General features: G+C 40.5%; 1 protein-coding gene across 4 annotated transcripts in view; it reads right to left on the minus strand.

Annotated features, from left to right (window-relative positions):
• Positions 1-18,224, minus strand: part of uggt2 (UDP-glucose glycoprotein glucosyltransferase 2) — a 79,983-nt gene that overhangs the window by 22,982 nt on the left and 38,777 nt on the right. For all 4 annotated transcript variants that reach the window (XM_017703007.2, XM_037539232.1, XM_037539231.1 and 1 more), the window contains exons 24-31: positions 17,831-17,961; positions 16,442-16,537; positions 16,180-16,282; positions 13,558-13,637; positions 7,748-7,937; positions 5,966-6,124; positions 4,241-4,326; positions 1,264-1,348 (exon numbers count right to left, since the gene is read on the minus strand). In XM_017703007.2, coding sequence (XP_017558496.1) covers positions 1,264-1,348; positions 4,241-4,326; positions 5,966-6,124; positions 7,748-7,937; positions 13,558-13,637; positions 16,180-16,282; positions 16,442-16,537; positions 17,831-17,961 — 930 coding nt within the window. The remainder of the gene's footprint in view (positions 1-1,263; positions 1,349-4,240; positions 4,327-5,965; positions 6,125-7,747; positions 7,938-13,557; positions 13,638-16,179; positions 16,283-16,441; positions 16,538-17,830; positions 17,962-18,224) is intronic.

Here is an 18,224-nt window from a genome sequence, read left to right on the forward strand (position 1 = left end):
GGTTCACAATCAGTGCTCCAGTTCATCCCAAACTTCAAGTGGGGTTGAGGTCAGGGCTCTGTGCAGACCACTGGAGTTCCCGCACATCAAACCTATCAAACCATATCTTTATGGAACTTTATGCACAGGGGTACAGTAACTCTGGAACAGAAAAGATTCTTCCCCAAACTGTTGTCACAAAGTTGGAAGCATGTAATAGTCCAAAATGTTTTTATGTGCTGTAGCATTAACATCACCCTACACTGGAACTAAGGGGTCCAAACTCTGAAAAACAGCCTCAGCCCATTATCCCTCCTTCACCAAACTTTATTGTTGGTGCTATGCATTCTGGTTCTCCTGGCATTCACCAAACCCAGATTCGTCCATCAGACGGTCAGATAGTGAAGCATTAACTCCAAATGCTCCAAAGTGATTTTATAGACTTCAGCACTCGTGAGTATATGTGGTCGACCACTTTGAGGCTGAGCTGTTGCTCTTAGATGCTTCCATTTCATAATAATAAGGTTCATAACAGTTGACCGGGGCAGACCTAGCAGGGCAGAAATTTTATGAACTATATCCTTCAGTATGACTCAGTCTACTGCAAGAGATTGTGCTTGATTGTATATACCTGCTAGCAATGGGTGTGGCTGAAACACCTGAATTCAATAATCAGGGTGGGTGTCCACATAGTCCTGGCCATACAGAGTAGTTACTGTCCATTCCATGAAGATGCTAAATTTTCTTACTGTCCCTTTAAGACTGATCTGTATAACTGACTGCTGCCCTGCATCGTGCCTCATTTAAAAACATGTGGCCTAAAACACTACTTATAACTTTAACAGGAATGGGTGGGGCTAAACTGCTGCAGGCAAAAGTTGGATATACAGTATGTAAATGTGGTTTTGTGACATGACAGAAACAGTTTATTTAAAACACATTTTAAAGCACAATTGCCGTTTAGTTGCTGTATTTACAATATTGGAGAAAAATAAAACAGACTGTGCAAAACTTGTCATGTCGAACTTTTCCAATATGTTAAATTCAGCAAATAAATAAAAAATTGCGCATTAAAATAAGCAGATATTTAAGTTTATTCCCTGTAGAGGATGTAGTAACTTATTTTCTCATAAAAAGCAAAAATGTGCAATTTAACCAAACTTTCGCTTATGACTGTTTAAGATCTGTCAGCGACCTAACTCAAAACTTCATTCTTGTACTGTAAATGATTTATTTTTACTATTAGCTCCCCTTATTCTGTAACGCTAATGGGTGAATACTCACTCTGACTTTGATGATCTTGCTGTGGAAGCTGTTGAGCACCACGATAACATCTCCGGCATCTGCGGGCGAGTCTGTTCCATCATGCCTGGAGCAAAAAAACATACCACTGTTTAAGATACACCAAGGATTGCCAAGTATGAAAAGACAGCTTGAGATCCAAGTCACTACACATGATAATCACGGTGATGGTCCTCACATGCTTCTCTATTAACTACAGCACTGAAACTGTACATAATGCTCCCCTCAATATGCCCATGTCAATAGAGGGAACCATAGTAAGGTGTAACCTGTTTCAGCTCTCATCAAACACACATTTAAGTTCATGCGTATAATAGAAGTTATACGGGATACTTCTTTTAATTCCATTGCCAGATCATTTTAGTTGTTTTAAGTATTATTATTTCTTAGAAATGATCTGCACCATTTTTGAAAACAAGCCAGCCAATGGAACACTTTCACTAGACGAAATCAGTTGAAGTAAAAACATACAGAAATAAGTTAATTTAATACTATTCTTACAACAATCACATAATGTTATAAGATGTTTTCAGTTGGTAAGATCCATTTTTTGCAGTGTAATGCATATTAAACCAAGGCATTTTGCCAATATTCGCACTTTTGTTGTGGTCAAAATGTCCTAATCCTAGGTGTTGCGTACATAAGCAGTGGCTTCACCAATCACAAGGCTGATATAGGCTGTCCTGCCCTCACAGCTTTAACAAAACAGAGTCTCTCTCAGTTAGAGTCAGAGAAACTTACTGAACAAAAGCTAACAACCAAGCAAAAGCTAACAACCAAGCAAAAGCTAACAACCAAGCAAAAGCTAACAACCAAGCAAAAGCTAAGCCATCACACACATTTAATCAGCCATGCCAGCATTCCCTGGACGCAGATCCAGTACTTTTTTAGGACGTCGCCATACAGTAGAGATTCATAAACACTTGATTTTTTTGAGTTCTACTATTCTACTACCACGTTATGCAAAATAACCAAGGCAATTCAACAAAAAACCTTCGTACTGTGGACAGCACAGCAATCCAAATTAGGGAACTGTAAGCATTGCAGTAGATAAGAAGCTTACAAATGAAATTAAGGAACCGTGAAAGCATCACCTGCATCCCTTCTATTCATATTAGGATAACTTTAAATTGGGATAAGCAGTGACTTTGAAATGTAGGAAAATGTAAATTATGCTTTAATTTTGATCTCTACTGTATAAACCAGAACAGCACATGATTACAGTATCAGTCATTTTAAATATCACTGTATTCAGAAGAAAATCTTGGATCTCCATTTTTGTTTTGTTTTTGTTTTTGAGTTTTTACATAGTTTGAAAATGCCCATTGTCCTTTGCATTGTGTGTGAATTTCATGATGAATGGCCCAAAAGAAACAGCCTAAAATAACCTGGGGGGAAAAAAGTCTTGTTCCATTGACTTACATTAAAAGTAAAGCATATTTTTTTCCTTTTCTTGTAAAGTTACCACTTTGGAGATACGAGGTTTTGTTCTGACAGCAGTGATATTTTACCTTATATTCTCTAGGACTTCTCACCATTCTTAAATTATATGCTCACAGAATTCCCCGCTGCTTTCTTGACTTCTGTTTATAACTCTTTTCCTGTTTATAGTTCTATCTTATCTTCATATACACTTTTTTGTGTGTTAAAATATGTTCTCCTCATACTAAAGATTAGATGTGGGTGCATTTTACTTCTTGTTACTGCAATCATGATGGCCATTTTTGCAAATGTCAATAAATCTGAAGGACCTCAATATTGGCCAGTATTATCAACCAGAGAGAGAGAGAGATACATTCACATAAAACTAGATATCAGTATGCAAGCTACGTGCCTCATTGATTTCACTTTTTCCAGAGACAGCTGCAAAGTACAGACTGAGTATGTGAAGTCCAGCTCTCTCTCGCTCGCTCTCATGTAGATCCTCTTAACCAGGCTGCACCAGTGTTAACTAGATGAACGATGGTGCTGCCAGAGTGAAAAATGAGATCACCTTTCAGCTTTACCTGCAGAAGTTGGGGAATAAATCTTAGTGTGTGGGATCATGTTGAACCACTTTAAGTCTACAGAGCTGAAGAAACCTGGGACAGTTTAACTTTTAATGTGCTACAAGCCCTCCTCACTTTTCACTGTAAGCTCTTGGCTTAACTGTCTTAACGCCAGCCGTGATGTACTCAACATCATCATATTCAGAGTCGTATGTGATTCACTGTTCAACTGTTTATATTGGCTAATCTTACAAATAGAACATATTCATCATTTTATTTTTTCCCCTGGAGTTCACTTAGAATATTTGCATACTTTTGTGAACCAAAAAGTCATTCATTTTTACATGGCCATTTTCTGACAACCTCTCTTTATCCCTTAGGCTATTTGTATGTGTTGTTAAGAGTAATATATATATCATCACCGTCATGTCAAAACATAATTACGAAATCTAATATTTTTAAATTTTTTGAACAGAAATGGGCCACAATTAATTGGAACGAAATCTTGTTAACTTGCGTTGAAAGTACTAGTTTTCCTTTCTCCTATAAAGCTTTCATTTGAGGTTTTGTTATGACAACAACGACATGTGAATGACCTCTGTTCGGACTGGTTGCCCTGTGTGCTGCCTCATTCAAAAAGCAGCACAGGCTAAAGAATGTGCAGCAACGACACTCCATAGAACTTCAATGTGAATGGCTGGGCTGAGCTGCTGTAGGCTGAACAGGCAGTCATAAGCAAACGTTTTCACAGCTGTGAAATCACAACCATGCAGCTTACATTAATGGACTACACGGAATGCCTTGAAACTCATCGATCCATGATATGGGTTCTTTAAAGTGGAGACCCTTTGCGCAAGAATCAGAGCAAGTTTTAACAGACACTGCCTTCCAACTGGTTTACTTTTGTCTAGCTAACTAAATGAGACCTTTATTGTTTTATTGGAAGATAAGATACATTGAGAAATACTCACGCTTGTATTTGATAGATGTCCTCAGATCTGCCCTTGCGCAACCTGAGGATCCAAGCACCCGGGTTGGCCTTCAGCTGGAAGTAACCCTACAGAACAAAGTACAGTAGAAAAGAATGCAAAATCCAGCAGTTGTATTCCTCTGAGTGTACATGTATGATTTCTTTTATCATCTTGATTCAAAGGATCTTCAAAGAAGAGCACTGTTGATGGCTTCAGTATGCACTACTACAGTGATCGACAAGTACATTTAGTGCTCATTATATTACATTTACAGCATCTGGCGGACGCTCTTATCCAAAGTCATTTACAGTTTTATCATTTTACACAGGTAGGCGAAGGTAGTGTTAGGAGTCTTGCCCAAGGACTCTTAGGCCTAATCCCATTTTACCGCTTGCCCCTACCACTGAGCCCTTAGCCCTCTGTTTTGCGTGTTCATGTCTAGGGGTAGGGTGTCCTGACTGTTGTGGAGATAGAGGTGTAGGGCGAACTGTTCCTTCAAAACCTTCATAAAAAGGATTTTCCAGAGACTCCAAACAGAGTGAGAACATGAGAAAAAATAAAAACAGACAAGACGGCTTCACAAGCGACCAAGGAAACCCACAAATGTGAGAATTTTTTTTTGTTAAAAAAATTACGATAATCATTGTTTTATCTTAGTTTATTGTCATTTCAACGTATTATCGCCATTTTCATTTACGCCTACAGAGCAGCGCCAGTAGCTGATAATGAAGTGATGCTCTTTTCGTCCTATTCGTAGGGCAAGATGTCATTCACTACCCATTGTAACTCAGTTTCAAGGTGACCCTCGAAAACAAGGGGTAGGTGTAAAAAGAAGACATGGGATTGGGCCTTATTGGTATAGTGTAGGGTGTTTGCCCAGGCAGGGATTTAACCCCAGTCTACAGTGTAGAAGGCAGAGGTGTTACCCACTACACTATCCAACCTATACACTATACAAAGATAAACAAAAATAGGAGAGGGCAAAAACATTCCTAACTTCTAATGAAAGTTAATGTAAAGATGGTTTTATTCCAAGCAAATTTGGAGCATTTCTAATGGTCTATTCATCATGAAATTTTATACAATATAAAGGGCAGCTACAGAGCTCAAATGATATAAAAAAGAGGCATAATTCAATAGATATCATTCTATTGAATTATGTCTTTTTAGAATAAGCAATAGTCATTCAATATGCAGTCAATATCTCAAATAAAAACAATTGATGAAATCTAAAACTCTTCCATAATAGATTAACATTTCTCTTTACCCATGGTTCCCTTTAGTATTAGCTAGAAACAGTTGTGAAGTTAGCAGCTTTAACCAATTGTTATATAGATAATGCTAAATAAAAGCTACATGCCATCAGGACAGCCTCTACTTTGCTGTTAGATAAAACAATAAGATAAAAAAACATTAACGCTGTAGACGTGTAGCAATATAGGCTCATAAAAATGTAACGTTCTGAAAATGCCTGGAATTTACTAGTTGCAGACCACAAGAACGTTTAAAATGTGATGTCAGATAAAAGCTACAGATCAGTAGCAAACAGGCAATATCAATTAATGATTACATGCTCTTTGCTTGCCAGACACAGAGGTTTTTGAGGTTGTGTCTGATGTAAAAAAAGGTCATGCTGACCATCACTGGACTACTATTTAAATCAACCGATGAAACCAAACAGAAAAACAAACTAATTGTTAGTTGGTTTAAGTGGTTTAGCCTCACCAGATTGGCCATGACGATTGTGTCCTGCATGAGAGGGTTCTGCTTCATACCCAGAGTGAACTGCAGGCCCCGGGGAGGCTGACCTGTGGACAGGTCAAAGCAGTGTCCCTCCAGCAGCAGGTACTCCAACTCGTACTCCGCATTCACCACCCCGCTGACCTGAGATCAGACAACACAGCACGTCCTCAAGGCTGGGATTGATTAATCTACAGCGAAGATGCCGACCTAGGGTCAGTGTTTGTCTTTATCATTTAAATGAATTCAAGAATGTGGACTATGCGAGTTGATCCCTGATCAGCATTCTCACTGTCAATCAAATCTAACGTAAAACGAATGAGCAATAATGCACTTGCATGAAAGCAGTTTCAAAGCAAGGTTCAGAATTTCCTCTAATACTGGTAGCAAAAAATAACACCATAATACCCCTTTTACCCTGTTCTTCAGTGGTTAGGACCACCACGGACTCTCGCAGAGCAGGTACTATTTGGGTGGTGGTACGAGTGGGTCAGACACAGCACTCCTACCTTGTCAGTCCACCTTGTAGATGTAAAGTCAGAGACGACAGCTCATCTGCTGCTGCACAGTTGGTGTTGGTCATCCTCTAGTCCTTCATCAGTGGTCACAGGACGCTGTTGGCCAGATATTTTTGGTTGGTGGACGATTCTCAGTCCAGCAGTGACACTGAGGTGTTTAAAAATCCAGCAGCACTGCTGTGTCTGACCCACTCGTGCCAGCACTCAAATAGTACCTGCTCTGTGAGGGTCCATGGGGGTCCTGACCACTGAAGAACAGGGTAACAGAGTATCAGAGAAACAGATGGACTACAGTCTGTAACTGTAGAACTACAGAGACCAGCTATACAGTAAGTGGAGCTGAATAAAGTGGACAATGAGCGCAGAAACAAGGAGGTGGTCATAATATTACGCCTGATTGGTGTATCTAACTGTGATTTTTCTGACCAATATTGTGATCGACTCCTCACAGGTTCTGCGCTATTAGGTTAAATTGAAAGTCCATCCCCGTCAACATGGTTTAAAATGTTTATGTTTTAACAGAAAAGACACACAGCGGAATGAGGTTATCGGTTATATCCATCACCAATAACTAGCTCTCTGCTGAAACTGGGTTACACAAGCTCCCGTTGGCCAGCACTGTCATACTTTGTGGACACTGTGGAGAAATTTCTAGCGTGCCTCATTGTGCATCATACCTGCAAACTCAATAGCGGGGAAACACTGTGAGCCTTGATGTTTGGAGGGCAGCTATTGTAACACTAACGTATTTTACTCCAACAGTTAAGGTGGACTTACTGCACTCTAACAAATTAAGTTGATCTGTTACAGCAGGATCCTACAATGCATGAAGGAAGCAGCATCTAGTTACGCTACAAACAACAGCGCAATAAAGCTTCATAACAAGTACTGTTAACCTACTAGCTGTGTTTTGCCTGGGACTCATCATTTCAGGGAGAGGAACACAAGCTATATTGCTAAACGTGGTACTTTGGCAGATCTGATATCAAATTTAATCCCACCAAACGCAAATCAAACTGAAGACAACGTCATTTTAAAAGTCTCCCAACAGAAAAGACCATTTTCTTTGATATTTCATATTAAAAACATCCCAAAACCTATATGATGCAAGTCTTGTTTACAGGTTCTCTAAAGCTTGTCATGTTTTTTAATGATACAATTATACTGCGTCCTAGAAGTACTGATGACACAAGGGATCAACTCAGGAAAACATGCCAAAAACGCTTTGCGTGTGAAAACGCACAAGTACCTCCTGTAGGTGTATGTTGTCTATGTCATGCCGGCTCCGAACTGCTTCCACCATCCAGCTCTCCGGTGTGATCATGTTCAGTGTGAGCAGAGGGGATTCTGGGATTTCAGTGAAGCGGGCCACTGGGCCAGGTGACATTGTATCGTTCCCCAAGAAAGACACCTCCGCCTGCATCACAAATCGATAGAAGCTGCCAAAAGCAAACAAGGGGAAAGAATGCAGATTTAAGCACCACATACACAGAGAATGTAGTTTTATAGCTAGACTCACTGGCCATTTTATCAGAAACACTTCTCATATAGGTGCACTTTGTATGTTTGCAATAAGAAATGCACTGAAATCTCAACCGCCGAAAAAATTCAGACGAAGATGGTCAAAAGCAAAAGTGGCACAGAGAGAAAAAAAGGCTATTTTGGCTAAAACAAAGCGAAAGAAGTGTCTAACGCTTAACTAACTATATGAATGGTATAGAAAATGCTGATTGTTCTCTTCACCCTCCTGCACTGGTCAGCAAAGGTACATTCAAACATTTTGAGAAGCTGCAGATCAACAGTGAAACACAAAGTCCTCTACATCTGTGTTCTATACAGTCTTTAACTTACATGATTTTCAGAATTAACGGATTTAACGAAACCCTTTTGTTAAGTGCCCCTCTACAATCTAACCCATCCGTGCAGTGAAACACCACATACACACTAGTGAACACACACATACTAGGGGGCAGTGAGCACACTTGCCCGGAGTGATGGGCAGCCCTATCCACAGCACCTGGGGAGCAGTTGGGGGTTAGGCGCCTTCCTCAAGGACACCTCAGTCACATACTGACAGCTCAGGGGATCGAACTGGTGACCTTCCGGCCACAAGGCTGGTTCCCTAACCTCCAGCCCATGACTGCCTCAAAGGGAAACCACATAAATAGCACTAAGTAACTCAGGCTTAGAGCTGTTTCTTCTCTAAATGATGAACACTAAAGTGACTTGTGCGCTAATAGCGCTCTCTGCTGGACAAACCATTTAAAACCCATTCAGACTGCTAAACAAGAGTTTCAAAGCCACATCCACGTGCTTTACATGCTTAAAGGTTAGGTGGGACTCTGGAATTCAGCTTTAGAGGCCTTTGGGAAACCGTGCAGTATTTATATTTTAGAGTTGTCACCTCGCTGGAATTTCCATCACCAACATGATGATACCGCACCAAATGCAATTACTTGAAAAGATGGCCAATAACGGCTTGACCATAAACAACAAGCTGTGCCAAAGTCAGTTTGGCCTAATCTAAGCTTCTGAAACAGCTGGTGGCCTAATAACAGGGCCACAGGTGTCTGAAAACAGAACAAGTGGAGCACCTGCTTCCCCTCACTTTCACTACTTTATTTTTTTATTTTAGTCAAAATAAGAAGTGACTTTCGGTGCAAATACATGTGCAAACCTTCGTTCAACTACATATATATAATAAAATATTTCATGTAGTTATTTCAACCTCCTCTAAAACAAAATTGCTACTTGAGGAGGATGGCAGTGGAGTGGACTCACTTTGGGGAGGCTGACATGTTAATAAATTGGTTCGCGATGCTAATAACAGGATTGGATGTCAGTGTATTACTTTCAAAAACAATATAAAGCATTTATATTGTGTTATCCAGACCTTTCATTATCTTTTTAATTTTGCACCAATTTTGAAGCATATCTTGTTATCTTGCAGTATTTATGGCAAAAATTCACTTTATACAGTCATGGGCAACGTTTGAACGCAACCTCGGCCAAGTTGCATTGAGAACAGATGTATAAAAGTACATAAACAAGTCATCTCCATAGTCACTGGCAGTAGAACATGCTGTACTGAGGAGCTCAGTGACTTTCATAGGATGCCACCTAAGCCACAAGTCAGTTTGCGAAATTTCTCTCCGATGGATTTCTTGTTTTTTTGACTGGAATGTCTCCACAAAAACAACCCAAAATCTTGTGGAAAGCTTTCCCAGAAGAGTGAAGGCTGTTATAGCTGCAAAGGGCTTTGGAATGGGATGTTAAACAGGCTTATATAGCTGTGATGGTGATGGACAGGTGTCCACAAACTTTTGGCCATAAAGTGTAAATGTGTATAAATATGCAACATTGGACTTTGGATTCATCAGGAAATCTGGAAGATACAGTCCAAACAAAGAACATTTACACTTAAAGAAAGTGATGCAGCCTTCAGATCTACTAACACAGAAAATCTGAGAGCAGCCAGACACAATCTGAAAGCTGGCATCAGGACTACCAAGAAGCCATATAGCATGCAAACCCGAGCTCATCGGCCACAGATGCCTCCCTCCCAACTGAATTCAACTCATTCTATATCATTCTAGATCAAACAAGCTCAGCTGACCTGTGAAACCCCTAGGCCCTCTGCAGAGGAGACGGCGCTCACACTCTCTGCGAATGAAGTGAGGAGAGTTCTGTTGAGTGTGCACACACAAAACCGCCAGACCTGGTGGTGTGGGTGTGCGAACCAGCTGGCTGCCAGATGTCACACACATCTTCAACATCTCCCTGGCACACGCTACTGTTCCTACCTGCTTCAATAGCACAATCATCACCACCACGTCAAAGAAAAGTAACATCATATGCCTCAATGACTATCGCCTAACTGCACTCCCACCCATCACAATGAAGTGCTCTCGTGTTAAGAATTGCCTCCCCAGAACTTTGGATCCTCATCAGTTCGCCTGACGTGCAAACAGATCCCCTTTTGGAGATTCGAAGTTTTCTTCGGACAATAGTGTTATGTCGGTGCTCTCGTTTAGCATTTAATAAAATGACTCCCTCTAGACTGGTCTCCAAGCTCAAGACCCAACGAATCAGTCACACATTCTGCAGCTGGATTCTGGATTTCCTCACCAGCGGGCCTGAGGCTGTAAGGATGGATGACCATACTTCTCCCACCTTCACTCTCAGCACAGGATGTCCAGAAGACTGTGTCTTATCACCCATGCTCTACACTCTGTACACCCACGACTGCTGCACCAAGCACAACTTCAACACCATCATCAAGGTCACTGATGATACAACTGCACTGGGCCTTATCACCAACAACGAGGAAGCGTACAGAGAGGGAGTGAGACTCTGCAGACAGCAATCTCCCACTCAGTGTAAACAAAACCAAAGAGATGAGTTTTGATTTCAGCACGGGGAGCAGAGTGGTCACACCTCTGAGCACTGAGGGGACCATGGTGGAAAGGATGCTCTAAATTCCTCAAAGTTCACCTAGCTGAGGATCTCACCCGACCACTCTACACATCACACCTAGCCAAAAAGGCCCAACAACGGCTTCATCTCCTCAGCAGGCTGAGGAGACTCAAGCTGCCACATCAGCTAATCTGCAACTTCGACAGATCCACAGTGGAGAGCACCTGACCAGCTGCATCACAGTCTGTTATGGCAGCTTCAATGCTGCGGAAAAGAAGGTCCTGCAAATGGTGGTGAAAACTGCCCCGTCCATCATGGCAGCTGTCCTCCCAATCATACAGGACATAAAAGATGCCTGAGGAAAGCTCCTCTGACCCCAAACCAAGCCACTTCCTGTTCCAACGGCTGTCATCTGGGAAGAGATATGGGAGCATTCGAGCCAGAACCACCAGGTTAAAGAACAGTTTCTACACTTGAGCTGTTGAGACTGGTCACGATATCAAACTTGAACTATACGCACACCAAACTCTCTGCATGTTACTGCTGACTGATTTCTTATATACTTGGACAAAACACTAATAACGTTGTTTACTGAACACGTCTATAAATAAGGGGCCAATATATTGCACATACATATTGCTGTTATTGGAAGAAAACCTCGTATCTCCAAAATGTTAACTTTACAGGAGAAGGAAAAAACCTACTTAACTTTTAATGCAAGTCAATGGAACCAGAATTATTTCAAAGTAATTTTGGGTCATTTCTTTTGGTCCAATCATCAGGAAATTTACACACAAAATGAAGAGCAACAGATACTTTCAAATTGTGTCAAAAACTGAAAATCATCAGCAATGGAGATATGAGGTGATGTACTGTCCATGCACCAGTACACTTCTGAGTAGTTCATTTTTTATTTATTGTGTTGTCTATTTATTGCTTTTTACTATTCATATCTAATCAATTTCCTTCATCCCAAAACTAAATAATCTTAATATGTCCATTAACATCTCCTATTATCGTATATGCACCGCATGAATACGGTGTAACACCAGTGACGGTGACTCCAGTGACAACTGAGGATTGTGTAACTGTAAAAGCTGTCATAGTCAGATCTGCCGGAGTCGTTAGCCACACTCTGTAAATGTTTACATTCCCTGTTCATATACAAACGGATAGAACAAAACTAATCCCATTTACCTGCTTTTTTTCCGAGTATACAACTGCCCACATGTCCGGCTGGACACTGAAGGACGACTGACTGCCGAGCCCCCCTGCTACCCACTTCAGACCAGCTGCCCACGCCTACCACCAACCACCTTGGATGAGCTGCCCACCCTACCCTGATGTTCTCATAGACTCCTAGATATTCCTAATATCAATATTACTGCTGTTAATATTAGTAGTATAATCACTTGTAGGTAGTTTGACCAGAGGAGGATGGGTCCCCCCTGGTGAGCCTGGTTCCTCCCAAGGTTTCTTCCTCAGTTCTGAGGGAGTTTTTCCTTGCCACTGTTGCCCCTGGCTTGCCCACTGGGGGGTTTCTGTACATTCTGTACATTCTTTCAGTCCTGTGGAAACTTTGTCTTTTCTGAAATCCTGTAAAGCTGCTTTGTGACAACATCCGTTGTAAAAAGCGCTATACAAATAAATTTGATTTGATATGATTTGATAACTTGACTGACTGGTGATCAGATGACCTTGTGTAACCTTGTGTTTAATTCAGTAAGAAAAATAATATATTTGGCACAATTAAAAAAAAAAATTATTACACAGCCATTCAAGCAGATAATGCTGATACATAGAAGTTATGAGCTGCCTGATTAACAAAATTATTAATAAATGAATGAAATATAGCGAGCAGGTCCTCTCTCATGAACCTCGACCCAAAGAAACTGTTTAATAGAGCTGAAAACACTGTTAAAATGTAAAATAAGAGTCCTGATAACACCAGTGACCAAAATCTCTGTGATATAATAATATCACAATCTATTTTTAAATAGATTTTTAAAATAAACTACTTCTTTTTTAAATGTAGTATAACATTAATGATATAAAAAGTAAACATGAATCTGTTTCATACAAATTCCTGTGTCAAACCTCTTAAAAATATCGTTTTATATTAAAAATGGTTTGTCAAATGTTGAAAATTGATTTGGTGACGAGCTGTTTTACAGATGCAGAGCGACTAGGAAACGGGATAAAATCAGAGAAAATCATAAGGGAAAAGTGTTATTTAATCTCACGTCAACTGTGTAAATGTACATACCAAATTCTGGAGCTGTGCCTGATATTTTAAGCATCTGCAACCTTTGTGGCATTGTTTCCCACTCCAAATGGAGAATCACCCACATGTATGTACATTTATACAGTATTAAAATTAAACTGAATTATATATGGACTGGACAATGAGTTGCATTGAAACATTAAAGAGCATAGAAGTCTCTGTGCTTGTATTGATTTAAAAAAAAACTAAACATAACATTTTAATAAATTCCAGTAAACCTAAAATTGCTTCAAAAACATTTGTATAGAGACAAGGGCTGCCCCTTGGTGACGAGGCCTAAATCTGAGCAGGTGGTACGCTGCTGTGTGGGCTTTTTGATGCCCCCGAAACAGAAAATTTAATTAAGCGCTGCGCCTCACCTCTTCAGGGGCATCTCGGACAGCTTGGCTCGGCAGTTCATGAACACCTGCAGTCTCATATTGACCACTTGACCAAGCACCTGCAGGAGACACACACACACAGGTTTGTTTTTATATGATGTCAGGACATGAGGTCATACATGTGTGACCCATATGTATTTATAAGCATGATATGTCATAAGAATTTCCAAAGCCTAAGCATAAGCCTAGCCCTAAACGTAACCCCAATAAAACGTGGAGCTCTTTACTAAGTCAGGGTCTTTATGTTGGTCCCACAAGTTAGCCCTGTCTTTCTCTGCTTTTCCTGCAGAGTCAGGACTTTCTGTGTCCTGAAAATGTACAAAAACCAAGCAAACACATATAATAATTGGATTCAGCAGGGACATATCCGCCCGAGGCTTCATGGCCCATCACTCTTGTTTTAACTTCTTTATGAATTTCGGGGACAAAGCGCACCATGGAGGATGCAGCACAGCGCTGGAGCAGGTAGGCACTGGGGAACTGAGTGAGCGCGCAGAAAATCACATTCACAGCACACATGCCTGGAGCACACTAAAGCATCAAAAGCAACCTGCATGATGTTTTTGAACAATGTCAGAACGTGGAATCAATCTACAAGTACTATATTAGAAGTGTAAAGTAATATGACTCATATGAACATATATATATATACACAGTGGGGAAAAAAGTATTTAGTCAGTCACCAATTGTGCAGGTTCTCCCATTTCAAAAGATGAGAGTAATTGACATCATAGGTAGACCTCAACTATGAGAGACAAAATGAGGAAAAAAAAATCAGAAAATCACATTGTCTGATTTTTAAAGAATTTATTTGCAAATAATGGTGGAAAATAAGTATTTGGTCACCTACAAACAAGCAAGATTTCTGGCTGTCACAGACCTGTAACTTCTTCTTTAAGAGGCTTCTTTGTCCTCCACTCATTACCTGTATTAATGGCACCTGTTTGACCTCGTTATCTGTATAAAAGACACCTGCCCACAGCCTCAAACAGTCACACTCCAAACTCCCTATGGTGAAGACCAAAGAGCTGTTGAAGGACACCAGAAACAAGATTGTAGACCTGCACCAGGCTGGGAAGACTGAATCTGCAATAGGCAAGCAGCTTGGTGTGAAGAAATCTACTGTGCAATAATCAGAAAATGGAAGACCTACAAGACCACTGCTAATCTCCCTCGATCAGGGGCTCCACGCAAGATCTCAGCCCGTGGGGGTCAAAATGATCACAAGAATGATGAGCAGAAATCCCAGAACCACACGGGGGGACCTAGTGAATGACCTGCAGAAAGCTGGGACCAATGTTACAAAGGCTACTGTCAGTAACACACTACGCCGCCAGGGACTCAGATCTTGCAGTGCCAGACGGGGAATTCAAACTTCAGACAAGCACGTCTGAAGTTTGCAAGAGAGCATTTGGATGTTCTAGAAGAGTATTGGGAGAATGTCATGTGGTCAGATGAAACCAAAGTAGAACTGTTTGGTACAAACACAACTCGTCGTGTTTGGAGGAGAGTGAATGCTGAATTGCATCCAAAGAGCACCATACCAACTGTGAAGCATGGGGGTGGCAACATCATGCTTTGGGGCTGTTTCTCTGCAAAGGGACCAGGACGACTGATCTGTGTACATGAAAGAATGAATGGGGCCATGAATTGTGAGATTTTGAGTGCAAACCTCCTTCCATCAGCAACGGCATTGACGGTGAAACGTGGCTGGGTCTTTCAGCATGACAATGATCCCAAGCACACTGCCAGGGCAACAAAGGAGTGGCTTCGTAAGAAGCATTTCAAGGTCCTGGAGGAACCTGGAAAACCTTTGGAGGGAGTTGAAAGTCCAGTGAAAGGAACTCTTAATGCTTCAGCACCAAGAGATTTTGGACAATTTCATGCTCCCAACTTTGTGGGAACAGTTTGGGGACGGCCGTTTCTGTTCCAACATGACTGCACACCAGTGCACAAAGCAGGTCCATAAAGACACGGATGAGCCAGTTTGGTGTGGAAGAACTCGACTGGCCTGCACAGAGTCCTGACCTCAACTCAACAGAACACCTTTGGGATGAATTAGAGTGGAGACTGTGAGCCAGGCCTTCTCGTCCAACATCAGTGTCTGACCTCACAAATGTGCTTCTGGAAGAATGGTCAAAGATTCCCATAAACACACACCTAAACCTTGTGGAAAACCATCCTAGAAGAGTTGAAGCTGTTAAAGGGTGGGCAGACATCATATTAAACCCTATGGATTAAGAACGGGTACAATGAATTTTGGGTATGAATTTTGTAAATTGTTTCATGCATATCTATTAATTACACAATATTGAATGGCAGGACATTTTGAAAGGGTTTCACAGGGAATGCTCTCCCTGGAACACTCATATGTATCCAGTGAAGGTGTGGGGATGCATTCATAACCATTGCTGCGCCGGACCAATGTAAATGCAGCATAACCTTAACCTCCATAACCAAATAAATGGTTTTGCTCCGTCAGTTTACTTTGCTGCTGTTGTAGAATAGCTCTGTTTAGATTACCTCTGGTTTTCCTAGTCAGGAACACCAAAGAAAAAATGCATTAAATCACACACAAACGCACACCCTGTGGGCACTTACAATCAATAGCGGAGCCAATTTCTGAGCTTCTCTTGTGAGTGGGTCCACGACCGCGACCACATCATAGAACACCTCATCCTCCCTTGGAGCCAGATGCAAAACACTGCAGACACAAGCAGAAATCAGGCACAAAACATCACCCGTAGTTAAGAAACTGAGCACACGAATGATCCAAAACTTCATCACTTGGCACATCTAGGATAAATATAGCTGGAACAAAAAGGGAAAAAGAAAAGAGCAAGACTATCAGATGGGAATTCACCTGTGTTTGTCTTTCATAAATCTGATATCCTTCCGGGCTTCTCCTTTGGGAGCAGTGGAGAGCAGAGCATCCACTTTCATAATGAGATCACACGCCCTGGAGAGGAAATACACACACTTGATTCATTGCTGACACTCCTCACAAGATCTAGTCATATTTGTAAGAATTGACAAACACATGCTGAAGCACTCTTTGCAAGACAAAGTTCTAAACAACTTTAAAGGAGAAATGCACCAATATGGAATTTCCAGGGCGATACATGTAATAAATACCGACACAATCGGCAATTCAGGGGTCCAAGCACTTTTCACAAACATGCCCAATACAAGACTGGAGTACAGTAGTGATTTAGGTGCTTTAATGAGTTCATGACAATGATCTAAATCTATGGTACGTATGAAAAAAATATGAAAAATTTTAAACCGATCTACTTTTTGTATCTATTATTATTTTTATGTATTAGAAATGAATGTTTTATAATGTGATGAATTTGTAAACAGGTACAACATCTGGAATTATTGTTTTAACGCCCCTTAATAACACATGTCCACCAATCTCTGCTCCCTTTTTCAACATTAGGCACTGAGCAGGTTTACCAAGTTTGGTATCATTTGGATAATACATTTTTGTCATTGCACTACTGTCCCGAAAATGTATGTAAATCAGAATATTAGACTGCCTGTACTTTAGCGAAACACACATACTGGCAAAGGTGTTAGGACAAAAGACCTTAATATTTTACTCAATTTATATATTACTCCATACTATAGTGCGCCAAGGAGGTGGACATCATAACAACTACAATAGGGCTCCAGCACTTTGTGCTTTGATCCCTAATCAACACTGTGCTATTTCTAGGGTGGTGGAAATAAGCAAATTATAAATAAATGATAAGTTAATAATGAATATTAATAAATACTGATTTGTTTTGTCCATTCATTAAATATAGAGGTATTTTACAGTAATAAATTTAGGACCATTTAATCTAGCACAGTTTCCATTTGTGCCGACAAGGGGGCGACAAAGCCACATGGCCCTTTCAACTAAGTCAGAGATTTACAGAGGAGAAAATACTGCTTCTGATAACCGATAATTATCAACACACTGATATGTGGTCCCAGCCCTAGCCCTGACCACTGATTAATTTTACATAGCAATAACACAGCTAAATCAGACATGATAGTTAATATAAACATTTTTAGCAGATTACCTTATATGAGTTTATAATTACTACAATATAATTAACATTGGCAGTAATTCCGATTTCAGAACAATAATTAAATTTTTTTGTATCTCATTTATCTGTAAATAACTAATAAATAATTGTCTTTGACGAATTTCAACATAATCAGAAGTATTTGTAGCAGAGCACTGAAAAAAATTTCATACTTTTTGGGAGTCAGGTTCATTTGCTTGACTTTAGTTTTGATCTTCTCGGCTGAGGTGCTCAATGTGATCTTCTCCAGCAGGTGGAAATCATCTATACTGAACTCCCCCTCTTCTGCAAATGGACCCAGGATCTAGAGGGAAACATCAAATTTAACAAAGGATAAATTAAAGAAACAACTAAAAGCAACCTCGCAAGCCAGACTTATGTCTGTCACAAGAGACCCTGGAGGGCTTCGCCCTTCAACATAGAAATAATTCTGCATAGAACTCATGGTTCTAAATACATCTTTGCCTTTACTAAAGAATCCTTGAAGAACCTTCTTTTTTAAGTGTGCACCCATTTTTGAATAATGGAACGTTTTCAAAGGAATTCCTCTGTGTGCTGCTGATTTTC

Source organism: Pygocentrus nattereri, chromosome 6, assembly GCF_015220715.1.
Source record: "Pygocentrus nattereri isolate fPygNat1 chromosome 6, fPygNat1.pri, whole genome shotgun sequence".
Classification (NCBI taxonomy): Eukaryota; Metazoa; Chordata; class Actinopteri; order Characiformes; family Serrasalmidae; genus Pygocentrus; species Pygocentrus nattereri.